The 18,267-nt window shown below is 33.4% G+C and overlaps 2 protein-coding genes and 1 pseudogene across 2 annotated transcripts; 1 reads left to right on the forward strand and 2 right to left on the reverse strand.

The window, feature by feature from the left end:
• Positions 1-18,267, reverse strand: part of LOC116114222 — a 46,037-nt pseudogene that overhangs the window by 21,882 nt on the left and 5,888 nt on the right.
• Positions 8,109-9,205, forward strand: LOC116114232. Its single transcript, XM_031400386.1, has one exon. It carries the CDS (start codon positions 8,152-8,154, stop codon positions 9,166-9,168), a length of 1,017 nt encoding a protein of 338 aa, XP_031256246.1. The 5' UTR covers positions 8,109-8,151; the 3' UTR covers positions 9,169-9,205.
• LOC116114233 (VQ motif-containing protein 8, chloroplastic-like) lies at positions 12,534-13,375 on the reverse strand. Its single transcript, XM_031400387.1, has one exon. It carries the CDS (start codon positions 13,285-13,287, stop codon positions 12,664-12,666), a length of 624 nt encoding a protein of 207 aa, XP_031256247.1. The 5' UTR covers positions 13,288-13,375; the 3' UTR covers positions 12,534-12,663.

Raw genomic sequence — 18,267 nt, forward strand, 5'->3', positions numbered from 1 at the left:
CCATGCCAAGACCAATCATAGGGATATTAATGTACTTCATATGGTGATTAACAACCTTGAGGGATATATATTCTTCTTACAATTTTAAAACCTGTGGGGGGTGAAAAATTCTCTCAAACCTCAGGGAGCTTTCATGAATTTCCCTTCATTTAATCCGCTGTTTTCTTGGGCGTTTCTGGCGGCTATTTTAAATATTTTATTTCACTAGTTTGTCTTCATCTTATTCTAATTAACTTTAATTAATTACTATAATTAAAGAGCGATGAACTTGGCTGTTAATTAATTTGTTAAACAATTTGCGTCACTTGCGTAAGATGTTGAGTTGTTAATTAGGATAATTTAATTTGATAAGTTTAGTAGAATTGATTATTATAATAGATAAAAATTTCAATCTATCTACTCAACATATGAATTTGTTGAATTGATCATACCTTACACATATGTCAAAGAGGGATTGGTCGTAACCTCATGCAACTTGCCTTTTCCCTTCCACTTCTTATTCTTGTTTGAAGTATGCTTGACATTTCCTATCACCAAATGTACAGTTTCATTCACTTCCTGAAGCAGTCTCTCCTCCTCTTGAACACACATGGTCAAAAGTTCATTGATTGACCATTTAGCCTTTTGTGTATTTTAGGATATCTTGAAAGGAGTATAATGAGATGAGAGAGAGTTTAGGCATAATACACCAAGAAATCATCATTAATCACCATCTAAAGGGATCTCATCTGAGCAACAATGTCCCTCATTTTCATAATGTGCTCGTGAATTCCTTTAATACTAGTCAGCTTCACAGATGTCAATCTACTCATTATGGTGCTGCCTAATGTCTTATTTGATGTTTTAAACTAAGCATGAATTGCATCCATCAGATACTTGACATTCTCACATTTCGATATCGACCCACGAATACTACTCATAATGTGAGATTTGATAAACATTATGCTTAAACGATTGGATCGCTCTCACCATTCATACAAAGCAATCTGAGTTTGAGTGCTAGTATCCGTAGGTGTAGGTGGCTCTTCCTTACAAAGAGCATAGTCAAGATCAATGCACCCTAAATGAAGAAGAATTGCCTCCCTCCCGTTTTTGTAGTTGTCACCATTTAAATAAGGAATTTTATCCTCAACCATCAACAAAATTTGATCAACTGTAAATATATCAACAAATATGTTGACTAAATAAATTATGAGGCACAAACCATCAACAACAATTATAAGTTTACCAATGTAAAACAAATAACAAATCATAAATGAATCGACATATCATAAAATCTCCATGTGGGTAAAGACATTACATATTATGATTCATTATCCTTTAATGATGAAACTAAAAATTATTAATATTTCATAATACCTGTGGGCTAATTAAGAAATAAGAATAATTTCTATTTCATTCTAATTAATCCTGAAAATATAACATTCCCTGTGGGTAAAAGATTATATTAACATGATTAATTACAAAACGATGTCATTAACTTTAATATGATCATAATTAATATTACTTAATGCATATATTATCATAACTTAGATGTTGTGGCTACTCTAAATTAATCAAATATATACGATCATAAAATATCATATAGTTATAACATGAGTTATTGCATATAACACAACATAACATAAATCAAAACAAGAATATCACATTATTTATGCATAACAGACTAATACATGTCATAAAAACCATCACATGCATTGTCACTGACTCCCACGCGCTACTATGACTCAACCACGCACAGCCATGTGTCTCCACACGCTATCACGTGCCTCCAGAAGACAACACACACCCACACGCGCCGACATGGCCCTCCCACATGCTACACATGCCAGCATGCGCCCAAACATACCTCCCACACGCTCACGCACAACTTCACGTGCGTACACACACCAACGATCAATGTGGGTCTGTTTGACCGATTCGGGTTGACCTTTTACCCGATTCATTGGTCCAATTTGACTTGTTGATTGGTTCGTTGACACGGTTTGACCGGTTCTTCTTGACCCAGTTTCTACAAATTTTCAACCCATTTTCGACAGTTTTTAATAGCCCAATTCTGGCCATTTTTTCGACTTTTTAGAGGGGAAACTTAAACGTGGACATATGGCCTATGTCAATATGTCAGTGACATCCCAAATGACGTTTTTGTCCCAATTTGGTGCCGTAAATGGCTACCGAATCACCCAAACGATAATTTTTACGGAAACTTTAAACTAGCATAACTTTTCCACCACAACTCTGTTTTTGACAAATAATATATCGTTGGAAAGCTCTTTCAACAACGATTCCAATGATACCAAAATCGAAAACAAATATGATTTATGCAAGAAATTATGTCCTATAAAAGTTACGAGTTTTAATATAAAAAGTATCAATTTTATGCAATATACTCTAAATTTGCAACAAACAATTACATGACAAGCAAAGATTAAAAGAAAGACTATGATACCACATGTAAGATCAATCATGTAAAATTACTCAGAATCAACATGTATATGTTCATATCATTATTCATATACATGTTCATATAATTATGGAGATTTGCGAAAGCGAAATAACTTAATCACTGACCTTCAGCCATCGCAATTTGTTGTTGTTGTCTTCTTCAAAGATTACAGACTCTTCCAATGCACTGCAATTCTCAAAACAATGGTTTTTGGGAAATCAAAATTAATTGCGTGTATTGGAGACCTGTAACTGTTCCCCTTTTAAAGTATGCAGAAGTTTTTCCATCAAAGACAATTTCCAGTGGCGGATCCAATTAATGACTTGTGGGGACTAGAGTCCCCACTCAACTTTTGAAAAAAGTCCATATCTTATATTTATTTAAATTTTACACTTATATATGAGATTTTGGGAACAGCCCCCACGGTTAGTTTGGATTTTATTTTTGTAAAACCCTATTTTTAATCCTAGTATATATATTTCATATTTTTTGTGATTTTTATTTTTATGCAAGAAGATCTGTTAGTTTTTAAAAGTTTTATTAGGAGTGAAAATGAAAGGAATAAGAACTGTTGGGTTTGTATTTAACTGAGGGGAGAAATCTGGGCATTTTTACATTAAAAAGCTAATGTGGCGAGGTCATGGTGAGAATAAGAGAATCTTGAGGCAGTTGCATAATTCAAAGAAGTTGTTTTATATATAAATTGGGTTGTTTGTCAAAAATGAAGAAAAAGAGAGAAAAACACATAAAGATCGAAGAAAGGAAGAAGAAGCAAAGGAAAAGGAAATGGGTTTGCTCAATTTTATCCATTTGATTTTTCTGCACTTGAGTTGATGGTACTTGAAAACTAGATTGAGATTTATGTTATTGACATACGTTCTTGTGATAAATTTGCTGAGTTAAAAGGAATTGTTGATTTGGTTAAGAATTTAGTTTAGTTTAAAAAAAAAAAATTTGCATACGTTAGTGTATAAACTTGTGAAAGTTGCATTAGTTTTATCAGTTGCGACTGCGACTGTTGAAAGAGTTTTTTCTACAATGAATCTTGTGAAAAATCGATTATGCAATCGAATGGAAGATCAATGGATGAATGATTGTTTGGTCATCTATATTGAGAAAGATGTATTTGATACAATTGACAATGAGATGATTGTCCAACGTTTTCAGAATAGGAAAACTAATCAAAGACAATTGTAGAAAAATTGTTCTATTTTTACAAAAATTATGTTTTTTTGAAGATATTTATTTGTATTTTTATAACTTTTCATCGAAGCACATTGTAATGAAAAAAAAAAAGTGTAGTTAGATTGGTTTTAATTTTTTTTTTTTTTTTTGGTTTATATTTTGTCCCCATTGAGGGAAATTCCTAGATTCGCCGCTGACAATTTCTACGGATAATTGCTAAGAAACTGCTCAACAGTTAAATTTTATATAAAACTAATATATAAAAGTAAAGGACCAAATAGTAATTTTAGGCAACGAATTTTAATTAATTAAAATTCTAACACCTAGTCGTTTTAGTCCCACATGGATGACTGTAAGAACTAATTCATCTCAAACGTGGATGATTTAGAAGTAGAACTAAACTAAGAAGATTTAAATAAATGAGATGACAATCCTAGATGGTCCGGATAACATCTACTTCAGCTTCCTTCCGAGTATTCCCTGAAAATTTGTAGAAAAGAAGATTTCTTTTGTTTTCTAAATCATGAATCTGACTGATAACACCAGTAAATCATAAAGTAGATTTATCCTCAAGCTAATTTAAGTTTTGGGAAATCCAGAACTTATACAACACTGCACTCAACCAAGCGTGGAATTGAACTTTAAGAGATAATTAAATCAGCCATGTCAACTCCTTGTTTAAATTTGTTTTACTACTCGAGATCGGTGCCCATTTTCCTTCATAAAAGATAATACTAAATCGGCAACCCCCAATTTGTGTTTGAAATCCAAATCCAAAGTCAAACCAAGTTCAGAAAAGAAATGTCAGGAATAAGACCAGGATCAGGTGTGGTTTATGTTGTAGCTGCTCCTGGGCATGGCCATCTTCATCCAAGCATGGAGCTTGCAAACTCACTGCCTTGATTTCAAAACCACACTTGTTGTTTTCTCTGATCTCGCCTCTTCTAATCCCGCCTCTTTTTCCCAGGATCCGTTTATACGGGTCGCCATGAACCCGGATAGCAAAAGCCAATTGCTTTTATCCCTTGAAAAGCTCCTTTCAACCCGACCCAAAAAGCAATCCGTTTGTGCCATTGTTGATGCCCATGAAACTCTGAGTTGAACAGCAGAAATTTTTAAAAGATTCAAAGTCCCCACAATTGCCTTCTTCAAGTCCGGCTCTTGCTCCGCCGCCATGGAGTATGTAGATGCCCGTGGGTGGATGTCGTGGACACCTCAATGGCGCTGATGATCAATACGTGTGATGAGAATGAGCTTACATTCATCGAGTACAAGAAATTGGGAAACCGGTCTGGGGCGTTGGCCCGCTTTTTACGGACATATCCTGGCGATCAAACGGTCCATTTTGGCTTGATAACAAGTGTTGAACCGGTAGACAAGCTATAGTGGCTGAAGATAAGGTGATCGAACTGGTAAATTCGAAGTCACATGGATCAGTACTATATGTATCGGTGGACCTTAGTACAGAAGAGTATCCTCTATTGCCCGGAACATTTTCTAAAGAATCCAGCCACCCACCCCTTTGTTTATGGATATAACATTAGCTGTTAATTATGTCATTGAATCTGTGAAAATGATTACAGCTGGGTTTGGGCCCGGGCCCAAGGACCGATCCTCCCAAAGACTGGTCTTTTCTCCAATGCCCAAGTCTAAGACCATCCCCAGGTCCGAGCTTGGTTAATTTCAAAAACCCTCTGACCCAATTATCAAATCCCCCGACAAATAATCAAAACCCTCCTAAAATATATGGGTCCGTTTGTTTTATTATTTTGGATAAGATTTTGAAAATAATATTGGATAGTTGAATAAGAGAGTATTATGAGGTAAAATTTAAAAATTTATAAAAAAAAACCCTAGGTTTGCTAATTTAACTAAACACCCCAATATATAAAAGTTTTGTAAAATGACAAAAACACGCCCACCCACCCACAGTGCCAGATTCCAACCACCACCGTCGGAATCTGGCCAGAAAATGGCGTTACGACTCAAACCGGTCGAATCTGGCGGGTAGGGCATCGATATGGCTTTTTCGGCCAGATCCACCACGAATCTGGCCGAAAAAGGCCAGATCTATGGCCAGATCTGGCCGTCGACGGTTAGAAAAGTCCAGATTTGACCGCCGTTGATTGTCAACGACGACTAGATCAGTGAATTAACGGCCAACTCCGATCGTTTGTAGGCTTTTGTGATAGATTCCGGCTACCATCAATGGTGGTTGCCGGAATCTAGCAAGTATGAGTGGATGGGGGTGTTTTTGTTAATTTTTAAACTTTTTTTCTAAGGGTATTTAATGAAATTAATAAACTTAATGGGTCTAAAAGTAATTAAAAAAATACTAAAATTTCTCAAATAACAAAACAAACAATATTTTGTGAATAAGATTAGGAATATAAGTAGAAATAACGTGTTAAACGAAGCCTATAATATTCATAATAAATTTAAAAGTTAAAATGTAACTTTAGAATTAGGGGTTAAATTAAAAAATTTTAGGCCTATAGGCCGATCCTAGTTGGGCCTAGGCCTGAGACTGACCAGCCCAACTTTTGCCCAGCCCTAAATAATGTTTCTCTAGAAATATAGCAAATCCACTCTAGTGTTTAAGTCATTAGAGCCCAGTTAACTCCAACACTAAGAGTAAAAAAAATTTGTATTTTTTTCATTTTTCATTTTTAGAAAATTAAAATAACTCTTATTTACATTTACTATTTCTTTATAAAAAAATATTTTATTCTTAATTTCGTTAATAAAATATAATTAGTTTTAGTTTAAAGAAATTTTGATATTTAATTTCTAACATTAATTTGGAGAATAATTAAAAAAAAATTATTTACAAAAATTAAGAATTATATTAAAAATCATATTTTAATCATATTATGACAAATGCATATGTTTTTATTATATCTAATCAAACTATGTTTGCTGAGTGAACAATTTACCATCCCTCGTTTCGAAAACTATCAACGTCGCCTATTATTATTAAACCTCAGGGGGGTTAACTGATAATCAATTGATCCATATCTCAACTTCAAAACACTTGGTGTATTAAAGTATACATATACCTTAAAATTAAATTTGTGATTTCCAATAATACAACAAGAACATATGGAACCCACTCTCTAATTTAAACTTTTAAACATAATCAAGTCGGTTCATTGTGTAAAGTTACCCACCGACCATCTAACCATGCAACTCAATTATAATTTTATTATTCTCTTTTCAAAAATATTAAATTCATGTTGAATATGACCCTCTTTCATAGTAACACAACACAATATTGGCCTAAACTTCTCTATCGGATATAACCAGTAGCGAATCCAGAAATTTCTGTTAGGGTAGTCCAAAATAAAAATTAATTACACATTAATATTTTTATTAGGGTGAGCCAAAATATAAGTAATTGAACAAATGTATATACTTACTATCTTACACGATAATTTTATATCGAAAATAACCTAAAACTCTTCTTACTAAATTTTTCATACAAATATGACGTGATAACTTATAAAAGATTCTATCAAACTAATTACGAGCTAACACATCCTTTTTACGAGAGAAGGTTAACGAGAATAATTAACCCGTCTATCTTTATTCAACATAGAACTCTGAACACTAAACTAGTGATCACTCTACCTAACAAAAAGTCTCAGTCTTAGCGTTGGAAGTTTGCAAAATTTTCTCACAATGGACCACCATTAATATGGGAAGCATCTACTAATCTCGTGATCCTCGTGTATGATCAAGACCTCCATCACCACCGTCCATTACATGATTTGGCCGCCAGTGCAAAGGTAGGGACCACCACTAATACATTATAACATTAGCGTGAAGGCCCTATCAAACTCTAGAACTTAATGTTATTCTTTGTAAGCGACAAGCTGTCAATGCGTGGCAGAAATCCAGTGGTTGAAACCGTCACTGACATCTCCACCATCAATTATATAAAATTATGAGTTAAAAATTAGAGGATGAGATTTCATGTCCGTCCGATTACATGACTCATCAACGGCCCCACTTTAATGATTAAATTTATTAAATAATGCAAAATACGGGTTCGTGCTGACTCCTCTGTCCCTATCTGCCTATTCTTTTTCTTATTCTTATTCCAAAAAGGTCTCCCGCCTTTTCTGACGTGTCCAACATCTCCACCATCCACCCAATCTTTATCTGCCACATCAACCATTCTTTTTTATTAATAATATATTGTATGCTTAAAAATAACGAAAATAAAAAATCAGTTATATAAAAAAAAAAAATATATATATATATATATAAAAACAAATAAATATTATTAAGTACTTCGTCTTCCACCAAGACTTTTTCAATTTTATCATTTGAACCCCAACCTCCATCCAGCTTATCTTTATAAATGCCCAACTCACCTGCCTTCTTAAACCTCCTCTCTTCTCTGTAACTCATCTGTCTCTCACACTCTTCTTCAATTTCTCTCCAAAACACCTCTTTGCTTCATTTTTTTTCGTCATTTTTCTTCTCTGTTTTATTGTTTTTCTGTTGTTGTAGCCATGGAGATTCCTGTTGTCAATAGAATAATAGATTTCGAAACCAACATAGACAGCTTACCTCTCCACAACCCGTCTCTTCTCTCACAAGTTTCTGCAGTTTCAGGCCTCGGAAAGCTTCACCAAGTTTACAGTTTCTGGAAGTGGGGCGCTTTAATACTCGCCCTTATAGCTTCCTTCACCACCATCGTCACAAAAATCAAACTTTTAATCCTTAGATTACAAAAATACCCCTATTTAGCTCCACAATTCCACCACCCTCTTCTTGACGACTCCGATTACGATTCAGATACAGATGTCGCCTCTTGTTCGTCCTCAGACGATGAACAAGAATATGATCTTAGCGAAGATGATGAAGACGACACTGCAGTTGATCAAAATGACTTCCGTGTAAGAGGTTCCGGTCATGTTTATACAGATGAGCAATGGCAAAACCGTAATTTGGGTCTTAGACGACGTTGTAGGAGGAGCATCGGAGACTTTTTTTCTTGGTCGGAGCTTACCGGTGGTAAGAGTGTTGTCAAGTTATGGGACAATCTAGGTTTAGGATTAGGTTTGAATGTTGAAGACGACGATACGGGTAATGTTTCGGGAAATATGTTGACGATTTATGATATGAATAACGAACGAGAAATCCGAAATATCGCTACTGATTTTCACCGGAAACATGATATTCCCGCTTTTGTTGCTACATCGTCAGCATGTCCGTCGGTGATATTCTCCGCGGCGGAGAATGAAGGCGGAGGTGTGGCGTTGAGTGGTTGGGACATGCGTATCGGATCTAAACTACCGGCGATATTGGCCGAGTGGAGACCAAAACTGGGGAATATCGTTGGAGGGGTCAAAGCCGGCGGCGTGGCGAAACTTTACGTGAGAGATAACGTCAACAGCGCGTTAACTGTGGGTGATATGAGGAAAGTTAACTCGCCGTTAGAGGATGTAACGGAGAATGACGTGGACACGTGGTGGGATGCTGACGCTGTTATTGTAACGGAGGACTGTTTTCTGGAGTCAACTTGAAGAATTTATAATATAGAAAAAAAGAACATTAAAACAACTTGTAAATAATTTATTATTTATCCAATAATTAAATAAATTCTTATTTATGCTTTAATATTTTATTTATTTATTTTTATGTTGTTTGTTGCGTATCTTTACGGTAAATCTTTATTGATTCCTTTTTATGCAAATTATTAAGACAGGGGACACGTAATATAACGTGAAATCGGACAATGTTCAACTAAATTAACGTAACTGTGTAACACGTGTTGATGTGTCATGTCGTGGTTAGATAATCATATAAATTATGTTTCGTTTCAATTAACAATGTTAAAAATAAAATATGTTCTAGATACATCAAGATTCATATAGAGAGCATAGTATATCCGCGTTGTGGTCAAATTTTGAATGAAACCCTAATTTCTTCTTATTGAAAAAACAAGTAGAAAACTCTCCTTCCTCGAAAATGAATGGGTTTGAAGTTTGAACNGTAAGTTGAACGCCGTCGTTTAAGGAGGAATGAAAGTGAAAGAAAAGAGTAATGTAATTGGTGACGGGTAGTAGTAGTAGTTGGTGGAGATGGTGAAAATGCAAGTCTCATAGCATAAAAAATGTTTTTAAAAAACAAAAATAAAGACAGGCTGGCTGCTAATGTAAGTATTGCTGTTTCTAGAGAGAAATAGAAGGAAGGAAGAAATGATTTGTCATCGGTGTGTTGTGAGAAACTGTTTTTGGGAAGCAAATGAAACGTTTCCAATTGTTGTTGCTGTTTTGGTGAGAAATAGTACTAGGGGTTTGAGGTGGCGATGTTTTGAGGAGTGAAAATAGTACTGCTGCTGTTGCGACAGAGAGGCTGCACTCACCAAGAGAGAGAATTTACAAAGAGAAAATGGAAAGTGGATGAAGGAGAGAATGAATGAAGAAGTTTTCAAAATGGATTTGTGAGAATGAAATGAAATTATATGTTATGGTATGGGATGTGTTATTTTATTAAATTTGGAGCGTGTGCATTATAAAATAATTAATATTACTTATAGAAAAAAGAAATCGGATTTTTTTTTTTTTTTTGGTTTTCAAAAGATATGATATGACCGATTAAACCCACTACCAAAGATAGATATATATACAGTTCCCATCACATAGAATAAAACCATTGGCTTCCTGGGAATTACATAATTTGGGTTTGTCAATGAATCCCCAGTTCTCTGAGCTCTCTCTGTCCGAACCTCCCTAATATCTCTGTCACATATTCGAACCAATATATACAGCAATAAAGAACCACAACAGCCACAATTAAAATTAAAATATTTATGAGTGAGATGCAACAGAAAACATTATGAAACATTGGAGAGTTTCTTGTTCATGGTAATGTTGCTATAATGCAATAATGCCCTCATATCCACCCTGCACCTCCGGCTCCGCCTCTGGGCTGGTCGGGTCCACCCAAACTTAGCCACAATTATAGACCAGACTCCCACCACCTTGTGGGCTTCACCGTCCCCGGTGTTGTTTCGTAGCCTTTTCAGTTTTNTTGTAGATTTGAAATCAAGCTTTCCATAAACTTGGGCCGCATTTTTTGGGCTTCTGGAAATGACCATGGGCTAATTGTAGGCCCAGTTAATCCGAGAGCCTTAAAAAATATATCCTGACGTAATGCAGGCGAAGCATTTTACCTTACCATGTCATATTGTCATTCCAAAGCTATTTATGTGTTATGAATTACAAAAATTAATTTAATTAATTAAATACTTTGTGGAACATTATTCTTCACTTTTTATAGTTGCCATATAAAAACTAGAAGATCTCAAAGTTTGTTGAAAACTTTAGCATAAGTAACCAACGCTTTAAAATCTTCAGTAAATCTCTTTGACCTCATTTAGATCGAGGGATTCTAAATAAATTATTTCCTTAAATTCATAGATTTGGTAAAATCCTTCATTTGGTTTAAAAACCAAAAAAAAAAAAAAAAGTTGAAATCCATGGATTTTGGAAAATCCACCACCCTCCAGAATCCTTCATTTTTGGAGGTTTTAAAATCCCACCTGGTAGGTGGGATTTTGTCAAATCTATCAGATTTAATAAAATTGAGGATTTTGTTAATATTTTAATTTTCCAATACTATCCTTGTTAAGAATTTAATATTTCAGTAATTACCTTTTACCTTAATTAAAAGAAATATATTAGTCGTTCTCTCTTTTTGAGCTCTTCTCTTTTACATCATCAACATCTTTAGTAATTAAATGAAAGTTGGAATTTTTGTTGAGTTTGTATATTGAGGGTAAAGTTGGAAATTATTTATCAAATTTATGGACTGTATTTATCTAACCAAACGTGGGTACATGAAAATTTGAATCAACAATCCATTAATTTTATTTTTAAACCAAACAATAAAATTTATCAAATACATGGATTTTGAATTCATGGATTGTACAAAATTCATGGATTTTAAAATCTCTCAATCCAAACGAGGCCTTTAAAATTTGAACCGATTTATACTGACTAGATTTTGGTGGAATTAACAACTCATGAATACACTAAGAAAGTTGTCAATTACCAAAACAAAATCCAACTATTACTACCTATTATTAGATTATACTTGAAATTTTTTTAATGAAATTTAAATCTATCTGGCCTTTCCATTTCCACCTTAAAAAAATGTTGGAATTAGCTACCACTTCAACAATAAGAGGTTCGCTTATAAGGGGTGATGCTCACGGGGTCTTGCTACCCAGTGAGCGAGCAAAGGTACGAGGCAACGCCTTGGAAATCGTAAGCGATTTGGGTTAATGTCGTGAATAGCCGCTGTAGGATTCTAAAAAAAAAAGAACTCTTAATAGGGTTTAACTTAAGAATATAAATCCTAATAGTTTTAAGTTTCTCTTCATAAACCTAGTAAAGTATATAAACATATTATTCTCTTGTACGAGTGATATAAAAAATCATAACAAATACATTTATTGTAACGAGAGCGGTGAAAAAATATTGAAAGAATATTAACTCTGTTGAATGTAGCCCGATTTTGGATAAACTAAGATAAATCACGCGTGTTTCTTTTTCTTTTACTATTTCGTTATTCGTACGTTCAATAGTATTATTCTTGCTTTTTGATTTTATTTATTTTTGTCTACGATTAACATACACACATTTGACTAATCGGGGACATTGATACATATACATCTGGCCACTAGAAAGGTCAAAAGTTGGCCGCCGAAGATTAAATAAATTAATCAAGCGTGGTTCGGTGGCTAAACAATATTTAATTTTCTTATTCATGGACTAAAATTAAACTATAATTCCTCCAAAATTTTGCCGATATTCTCTACAGACAGATTTGAATGTGAATGTTTTAAAGAATTAATGAAATAAATCACTTCATAATACACAGATTAAGAACCCAAAAACAAAAACATTATTGAAAAATATTAAGTAATGAACATATTAAAAACAAGAACAAACCTAGCTAGCTGAGATATATTTGCAAAGAACTAATGACTAGAGATATTATAATTAATCTTCTTAATATTCTGGTAATTCCTTGATGAACTCAAACACCGAAGGCGAGATAGGATTGTTCATACTTGGCGAAGTGTAATCAGAAAATCTATACATTGGCCTCGGCGAGCAGAAGAAATCAGTTGAATTCGGAGTGAAAAGAGGAATATCAGCCAGAAATGGATTTCTTGGAGCATTCATAACGGGCGAAACACTTACAGATGATGAATCAACACGCTTTTCTGTTTCATTATGACCAAGATTAGGGTTCTTATTATTATTATCAGCAGCTTCTTTTTGCTCTTGATCATCATCGCGGCGACCGGAGCTTGAAAGTCCGGTGAGTTTTTGCACCAAAGCCATGAAATCCCTAGCCTGCGTATGAATAACCTTTGGCGAATGCATGTATATAACAACCGGCTGCCGCCGCTTGTTATTAACATTATGAACTATCCCGGGTAAAGAGGCGGTTAAAGACGATGAGGTTGAAGAAGAAGTAAACGATGAATACAATGATTTCTGAATGGCGTGAGACTCTTTATTGATCTTCAATGGAGATGGACGATGGCCATTGATGAACTCTTTGTTGCCACTTCTTGAACGCTCGTAATGATGATCGTGATCTTCGTGGAACTTTGTAGGGCTCATGGTGGTGGTGGTGTTGGTGATTGAATTCAAGTTGGTTCAGGATTTAGAGGGATTAAAGAGAAGGGTTTTGGTTGAAAATGGAGATGAAATGAAATATTATATAGGAGGTTAGTTTTGAAAGACGGAGCCAGCGATTCTGACCGTTGACAATTTAACCCAGTGGATCGAATTGACGCATTTTGGTGTTTGAAAAAATGGTCTGCCATCCCTATCTTCTATAATATATGGATAACTTCATTTACCTCCCTCGAGGTTTCGTAAAAGTCTTGTGCACCCAAATGTTTATAAATTGTAAGAATATCTCCTCCCAGCATTAGGTACATACGTTTGATAATGAATCATGCATGTTAAAGAGGATCAATGTCGTTTTGCTCTTCTGTTATCAAACGTTTTCGTTCAAAACCAACTCGTTAGCTTATTAGGTTTAAATATAAAATCTGGATCCTACGCTATTTTAATGTGTAACTTGAATCCGATTCATTAATCCGTTATTTATTTCCTTTTATAATTCAATCAAATAATGAAATAAAGCGTGATGTAATTCACAAAGAATTAGACAGTGAAGTTTAATGGTTATAACATCTGAATAATACACAAATTATCAGAGTAATTTCCTATTAATTAACATAATTTTATAGATACTTATGATAAAAATACTAAAAAAACCTCAATTAATATATAAAATGATGTTTTAGATCAGCATCAAAACACCCCGGAGCCATGTTAAACTCTTTATAATGTATTGATCCGTTAGTGATTTGATCGATAAAATTAAATCTAACAATTGTTTTTAATCGAATGGATTCATATCGTGTTAATAATAGTGATTTAAAATTTTGCCAAACTTACTTTCAATGCTGTCAATTAGCCATGCCAAGACCAATCATAGGGATATTAATGTACTTCATATGGTTGATTAACAACCTTGAGGGATATATATTCTTCTTACAATTTTTAAAACCTGTGGGGGTGTGAAAATTCTCTCAAACCTCAGGGAGCTTCATGATTTCCCTTCATTTAATCCGCTGTTTCTTGGGCGTTTCTGGCGGCATTTTAAATATTTATTTTCACTAGTTTGCTTCATCCTTATTCTAATTAACTTTAATTAATTACTATAATTAAAGACGTATGAACTTGGCTGTTAATTAATTTGTAAAAACAATTGGTCACTTGCGTATAGATGTTGAGTTGTGTTAATAGGATTAATTTAATTTGATAATGTTTAGTAGAATGATTATTATAAATAAGATAAAATTTCAATCTATCTATCTCACATATGAATTTGTTGAATTGATCTACCTTACACATATGTCAAAAGAGACTAATACAGAAACACACCGTCATATCTTTTAATTTAGCATCACGACTATTTGGGATATCTACGGATGGATGAGTTGATTATACCCTGATTAAATTATTTATTTTAATTAGTGTAGGCGTCGTTGAGTTGGCAATTACATTATATTAATTGCTAGTAAATTAAAATAAAAAGATGGATTATCCATTTTAAAAGAAAAACATTGACTGAAATAATGTGACGGGGCGGTATTTTTTGGGTCAATTTACGGCTCTAAAAAGTGTAAATTTGTACCATATAAGACCAACTCTATTGATAAACTAATAATATATCTGCTAATTATATAAGAAACAACAACTCGATTCTTGTTCCTATCTGGCTGTTACTGTGTTACAGTCCAGCCTCTCAACCAGGCTGGTATTCTACTTCTTTGTATATTTGACTAAATTAAATTCCAAATTATTGTTCATATAACAAATACATTGTAATTATGTGTTTTTTATTATTTATTTAATTACTTAATTACTTCAAATGCAATAATATATGTATCTTTGCAAAGGTGAAAGTCAAAAATGCCGGTTAATTTAGTTTAATAACTTGATCAAGAAAAAAAGACAAACACCAACTTCTTAATTGAAGCTTAATTAAGATAAGAAGAGCTTGGCAGCTAGTGCTAGTCTTAATCAGGGTCCAATATGCCTGCAATAAACTTAATTATAAAATAATTGCAATTAATAAAAGAGGCTGCTGTGAGAAGACACTAGAAAGTTACATTTTGAGGTGTTAATTTGAACACTTTAATTTTAGTAACTTTGAACATTATTGGTTTTAACTTTTAATAATCAAGTTATCAATTTAATATTATATTGGGTTACAATGCATGATTATTGTTACTTCAAACATATAAGTAAGCTAGAGAAAAATTTTGACTAGACCAAGAATATATATCTTGAATTTGGAAAATATTATTAAATATTCAACAAAAAGAATTAGAGATTACTTAAATTGTCAAAAGCAACTAATTATTATTATGTTGGATGAATCTTATATTGACATTTGACATTTAATAAAAAATGCTCCCTTCCTTACGGGCAAAAGTGACGGTCGAATCAATTAAGAAAAAAAAAAATTGAAATTCGATAGCAGTCCCTCCTGCTACCGGTGCAAATGTTTTGACAATTTAATCTACAGCTTCATCTGCAATTCTCACCTCACTCACTCCAAGCAAGAGGGATAAAAATGGACTAAGAGATAGTTAGATGCATAAAATCCATAATCAGAGATTTACAATGGTTGAACCACGTATAATATGTGGTAATCCTGATAAATATCAAGAACAAGAAAACTTTTTAAAGTAGTTCAGATACTTATAATGCAAACTTACGTACAGTTATGTTGTTGAATCTATAAGTAAGCGATTTGTCTTTACTAAAGTTTCTAATGAGTTCTCTATTACTATCTTTATCATTTAATTCTCAAAAACAAATTATAATTGAGTCTATAATTAATTATAAAGTTGAGTGGAGTAAACTCAAATCATAAATAGAAAGAAAGTGATCGATCATAAAGCTTGATCGCAGGATAGATATCTTCTATACTAAGAAGATATATACGCTATGAAAGGTGAAACAAGTGGTGATTTGAGCCATGGCAAAGTTACTATGAATTAATGGATCCACCACAATTGATGGGCCCATGAAGTTTGGGTAAGAACGAAATCTCATATTAAACACTCATATTCCGTATGCAATATAGGCCAACTTCTTCATGAATTACTGTGTTTTCTTTCTGTTCCCCTTCTAATGAATTTTTCCCGTATCCCCAAACGATCTAAATTGTATTCTATTAGATATTAATTTTCTCTTTCCTTGTGAAGGTATATTCAAGAATTTTTCGCTATATCATCGAAAGCCTTAAACAATACTACTAGGATTAAGTCATGGTCGATGTTAAACACAGTATTTCTTAAGCAAATGCATGAGAAGATGTACCTAACTAAGCAACAACATCATTCTCAAGAAACTTGGATTAGATAATTTTATAAATAATTAATTATAACCAAGTATGTGTGGGTCAAACAGGGTCAACATTATAATAAGCAAAAATGATGATTAATTAAGAAAACAAAACTTGGCATGCAATTTCTGAGACCCCATTGTTTGTCATTGTGCTTGTAAATCAATGGCACATTTATAAATTCACAGCAGTCTATGAAACTTGGAACCAATAATTATATACTTCTTACGGCTGGCTCTTTTATATAGGATCATGCGCAAAGCTTCACGCACGCGCACTGACTCATCACTCCATTCCCAGTTGCATGGCTCCTTCTTCCAAGCTCCTGCTTCAAATCATCCTATATTTAACATCTCATTAATAATATCAATCAAACCTTTCTATTCCAACCTTAAATCCCAACAGTTATATAGAATTATTATATTATTTTTTTTTGTAACAAATATATTGAAGTTTATTGATTGTATCTGTTCGTTTGACCGGATTAATTTCTTCCGTTTGTACAAATAATAAGTAAGTATATAGGTTTTAGATTAAATTTATAATGTGCAATGATTCAAAGGCTGAGGAACTGCAGATCGATGGTTTTGTCTTTCATGCTTTAATTCCTGGATCTCCGTTTAACATGTATTATGATGTATAGCTAAACTTTCCATCATTCCCTTTCTGTAGTTGATTGTATATATTTGTTTTAACTGTTGATCGGTTTTTAATTCTTTATCATTCTTCAAGCGATCCTCGAAGGCATGCAGCAGTTGCTTCAGTAAAACCAGCTCGTGCCAATAATGGGGCCCTGTGTTCATATAGTTTGTATATAATAAGCTCAGCATGACTTAGATTTACCATGGTTATCTACAACATTAATTCATATTTCGAAACATTTTAGTGAAAAGGAAGTCAGAAAGGAAAACCCATTTCTTCATTCTAATAGATTGACTCAGAAATAAAACAAATAACAATAGAGATTAGATACAATCATGAGATCAAAAGTGTTTGTTATATAATTTTAACTTTCCATGTATATATGATTAATCATGATTGTATTGCAATTTGGATGAAGTATGTTATATATATTGCAAAGATGATAAAGATATTCTTATTGCTAACAATTTCGTCGGTATTGTTTTTGGAGTCAATAACATTAAAAGACAAAGTTTACAGTTTTGTTTAGTATTAACCACGGAATAAATGTTTATTGTAACTCTTAACCAAAATATACATTTTAAAACACAACGTATAATTATATATAGTGTATATATAATTGATCTCTTGTGACCCCAATTTTTAATATTTTTTGAAAGGGCGTGATCAAACTATTCATCTTTGCAACTAAATGAAGCAAAGAAGCACTGAAGACAAAGAGCAGTGTTTTTTAATTGTATGGTGGTTTAATGTGTTTGAGTTGGCGGTTTTGTCAATGATATGCAAACACGTGTGTGGGTAATCATATACAATTAGCCATTTAATTAAAACTTTACTAAATTTCAATAACTTGTTGATCAGTACATGCCACATCATCTGCTCTCGAATAGTCGTATATATTTATTTTCTTTTAAGTTCAATGCTTTCTTCCGAGCGCATTGCACATGCACCAACACCAACCACCAATTCTGCACTAAACTCTATACATATTGTCTTGCATTTTAAGCTTCAGGGATTGCAGGTTG

Source organism: Pistacia vera, unplaced genomic scaffold (genome assembly GCF_008641045.1).
Source record: "Pistacia vera cultivar Batoury unplaced genomic scaffold, PisVer_v2 Contig704, whole genome shotgun sequence".
In the NCBI taxonomy this organism is placed as follows: Eukaryota; Viridiplantae; Streptophyta; class Magnoliopsida; order Sapindales; family Anacardiaceae; genus Pistacia; species Pistacia vera.